General features: G+C 29.3%; 1 protein-coding gene across 2 annotated transcripts; it reads left to right on the plus strand.

Annotated features, from left to right (window-relative positions):
• Positions 1 to 988: 988 nt before the first annotated feature.
• LOC149156538 (LOB domain-containing protein 23-like) lies at positions 989 to 2,537 on the plus strand. Of its 2 annotated transcripts, none has more exons than XM_089444639.1 (3): positions 989 to 1,144; positions 1,249 to 1,431; positions 2,050 to 2,537. In XM_089444639.1, exons 1-3 carry the CDS (start codon positions 1,106 to 1,108, stop codon positions 2,392 to 2,394), a joined length of 567 nt encoding a protein of 188 aa, XP_089300765.1. In that variant the 5' UTR covers positions 989 to 1,105; the 3' UTR covers positions 2,395 to 2,537. The 2 variants fall into 2 exon arrangements, with proteins under 2 accessions (XP_089300765.1, XP_089300766.1); XM_089444640.1 differs by having other exon boundaries at positions 2,062 to 2,537.
• The last annotated feature ends 666 nt before the right edge of the window (positions 2,538 to 3,203 follow it).

The following is a 3,203-nucleotide window of genomic DNA, read 5'->3' on the forward strand; positions in this document are numbered from 1 at the left end:
TTTTTTTTAGAAAAACTAATTTTATTTTTATAAAATATATGTAGCTTTTTGATTATTTGAAAACATTTTCCAAATAAATCACATTGTTAAATTTAGACATACAAAATGCATTTGAAACCAACTAATATAATTCATCATTCTCAAATATATTAAGTTATTTTGAAATAATTCTAAAAATATATAAAAATAAATTAATAATTTTTTTAAACATCATTTTAAAACATATTAATTTTTTTAAACAATTTTAAAAGATTTAAAAACAAATTCCCTCGTAAAAATAAACTCTAACTCTAATTAAAAATCCTAACTTAAAAATTAAAAGTTATATACACATATTAAGCGAGGTGATTGCACCTTATTCCACTCTTTTTCTTTCTAATTTTATGGCTTTTAATTATTTTTTTTAAATACCAATAAAATATAGAATTTTCAAAAAAAAATGATTTGAACATAAAAGGTATTGACTCTTATTTATTTTTTATTTCTAATTATCTAAATTTTAATCTATATTTTTCCATCAAAATGAATTCCAACTTAAAAATTATTAAGTAAACATTAATTAAATGTATTACAAAGTACTCTGATTATTTTGATTGAATGTATTGTTAAAAACTTTTGATTTTAAAATCCCATGCTCAAAATTCATGAATAATTGTACCATTCATTAAGAAAAATCGAAATTAAAAATGAAATTGGTATTTAAATATTAAATTACTTCTATAAACAAGTAAGTTAAATGAACAAAATGTGGAGGCAGGTGATTAGCCCCTTATTCCACTTTCTTTGATTTCTAATTGTCCTATCTTGATTTCTAATTGTGTGACCCTAAATTTAAGTATTTTCTTCCTCGGATATCGTGAAAGTCAGCAACAAAATTATCTGGTGAAAACATTTTTTTCCTCCTTTTCTTCCACGTAATCAGCAAAGTCACCCTGAAATTCCCTTAAACAATTTTTACTAAATTTTCGTAAAAACCCCAAATTTATTCCGTTATTTTTGGCCAGAGACAAATTTCGTTTCCCTCATTTCCCTATTAATTGCGAGGTACCTGGGAGTTTGTTTCAAGACCAGCAAATAATTTCTTCCATTTTCTCTGCATTCCACTATGTCGGAAAACACTTTCACTGGACACGGCAGCGAAATGGTAAGCAATACGAAGAACAGCCATTCCCAATATATTTCTCAGAGAAATCGATGATATGGAAGCTTCTAACAGAACTGATTTGCTTTTCTGCAATTGTTTTTCAGATAATCGATACCGCTTGCAAGCAGGAACCGGCGCCCTCATCTTCGTGTGCCGCCTGCAAAACCCAGAGAAAAAAATGTAGCGAAAAATGCGTTCTTGCCCCATATTTCCCGCAGGATGAGGCCAAGAAGTTCATGCTGGTTCACAGAGTCTTCGGAAATGGCCATGTCATCAAATTACTGCAGGTTCAATTTACTTAATGTGCACTCTTCCTATTTAGATCTTTATTTTCATCAAAGATTCCGCTGATTATGCAATTTTCAAAAAAATCTGAAATGGAAAGTGTTTGAATTTTAAAGATCTTTACTTTCATCAAAGGTTCAGCTGATTTTTGCAATTTTGAAAACAATCTGAAATGGAAAGTGTTTGAATTTTAAAGATTTAAAGATGATCTTTACTTTCATCAAAGGTTCAGCTGATTTATGCAATTTTCAAAAAAGTCTGCAATGGAAAGTGTTTGATTTTTTTTTTAAACCGTGGAAATAGATTCTGCGCTTTCAAAAATTTCCGTAGCATTCAAACTTTTGAAACTTAATAATATCAAGATTTCTAAAAATTTCAACGAGATTTCTTCAAAATTGTGCAGAAAAGTCATTCTGCGCTCTTCCTCTTTAAAATTGGGCAGAAAAGTCATTCTTTTTCTGGCAAAATCTTCTGCGCTCTTCCTCTTTAGGACCGAACTAACCAATTACCGAATTAATCTGAAGATCAGAAGCGATTGATCAAATATATATGATAGTACTGATTGTTCATCTTATAGATTATTTAAAACTTAGGTTTGATAATCCTTTCATGTGTTACAGGATCTCCCGCAGGAGCTGAGGGATGAAGCAGTAAACAGTATGGTGTATGAAGCCAACGAAAGACTTCGAGATCCCGTCAATGGGTGTTTAGGAGTAATCAATGATCTGCGCGGAAGAGTGGCGGAACTGGAATCGCAATTGGCTTTCACAGAAGAAGCGTTCGCTGACCTTCATCGGAAATATATTGTCCTCTTAACCCTCATTACTGGATGTCCTGAAGGTTCCGATCCCAACTTTTACAGTACGTCACCGCAAGAGACAGAAGAGTACTGTGGAACGAACCCATGCTCAATTGGTGTGGACGACTTAGATCCACTTCAGCTGTGGGATCATCTTTGGACATAAGCAAGAACCATTCAACACTGTACTGCGATTTGAATTTCCTGTCTCCTCTTGTTTTAAATTTTTTAAAATGTTACTTTTCTAAATCAAGGTTTAAACCTACATGTCTGTTCAAACTATTGAGTTTTGTTGTGTTAATTTATTAATCACGGGTTATTTTCCTTTTCAATTTTGGTTATTAAAATAGTATATATATATATATAATAAAGGAGCGAAAGTCTGCTCCCTTACAAATTATCAACAAGTTATTCCATGTAGCTTGGTTTTCTTTGATTAATGGTGATGAGTCAGCTTGCATGAGCTGTTAGCAGTTAGAAATAGTTGTCCTCATTGCTGGTTTGACAAGTAAGTTATAATAAATTAAAAATGTTTAAAAAAAATGAAATTCAATTATATAATTTTAGTAATTTAATTTGATCTGATGATTATTTTTATTACAAATTTCAAAATATTTTTAAGAGATTTTTAAGACCTTGTGCTAGTGGCGCTATCTCTATTTAAATTACAAATTTCAGAATATCAACTATTTGACTTGCTTTCAATCATTTAGAATTTAAAAATATCCCAAAATATCCAATCAAAATTATGCTCAAATTCATTTATATATTTAAAAATATAATCCAATTACCTTAATATCAAAATTATGCTCAAATTCATTTATATATTTAAAAATATAATCCAATTACCTTAATAAATTATTAGTAAAAAATATGAAATTTTGTTAGGTTAATTCACATATAAATAAAAAAATTATTAAATTTTGTTACGTTAATTCACATATAAATTTAAAATCTAATTTCAGTAATCCAGTA

The sequence above is a fragment of the Pinus tabuliformis genome, chromosome 9 (assembly GCF_031772625.1).
Source record: "Pinus tabuliformis cultivar Carrire ecotype Pingquan chromosome 9, CPIR1, whole genome shotgun sequence".
NCBI classification, from domain to species: domain Eukaryota; kingdom Viridiplantae; phylum Streptophyta; class Pinopsida; order Pinales; family Pinaceae; genus Pinus; species Pinus tabuliformis.

Coding starts and splice junctions, on each gene's coding strand:
- LOC149156538 (XM_089444639.1), top strand. CDS start 1,106: ATGTCGGAAAACACTTTCACTGGACACGGCAGCGAAATG. Junction 1,145..1,248: donor CTGGACACGGCAGCGAAATG/GTAAGCAATACG, acceptor ATTGTTTTTCAG/ATAATCGATACCGCTTGCAA. Junction 1,432..2,049: donor ATGTCATCAAATTACTGCAG/GTTCAATTTACT, acceptor CATGTGTTACAG/GATCTCCCGCAGGAGCTGAG.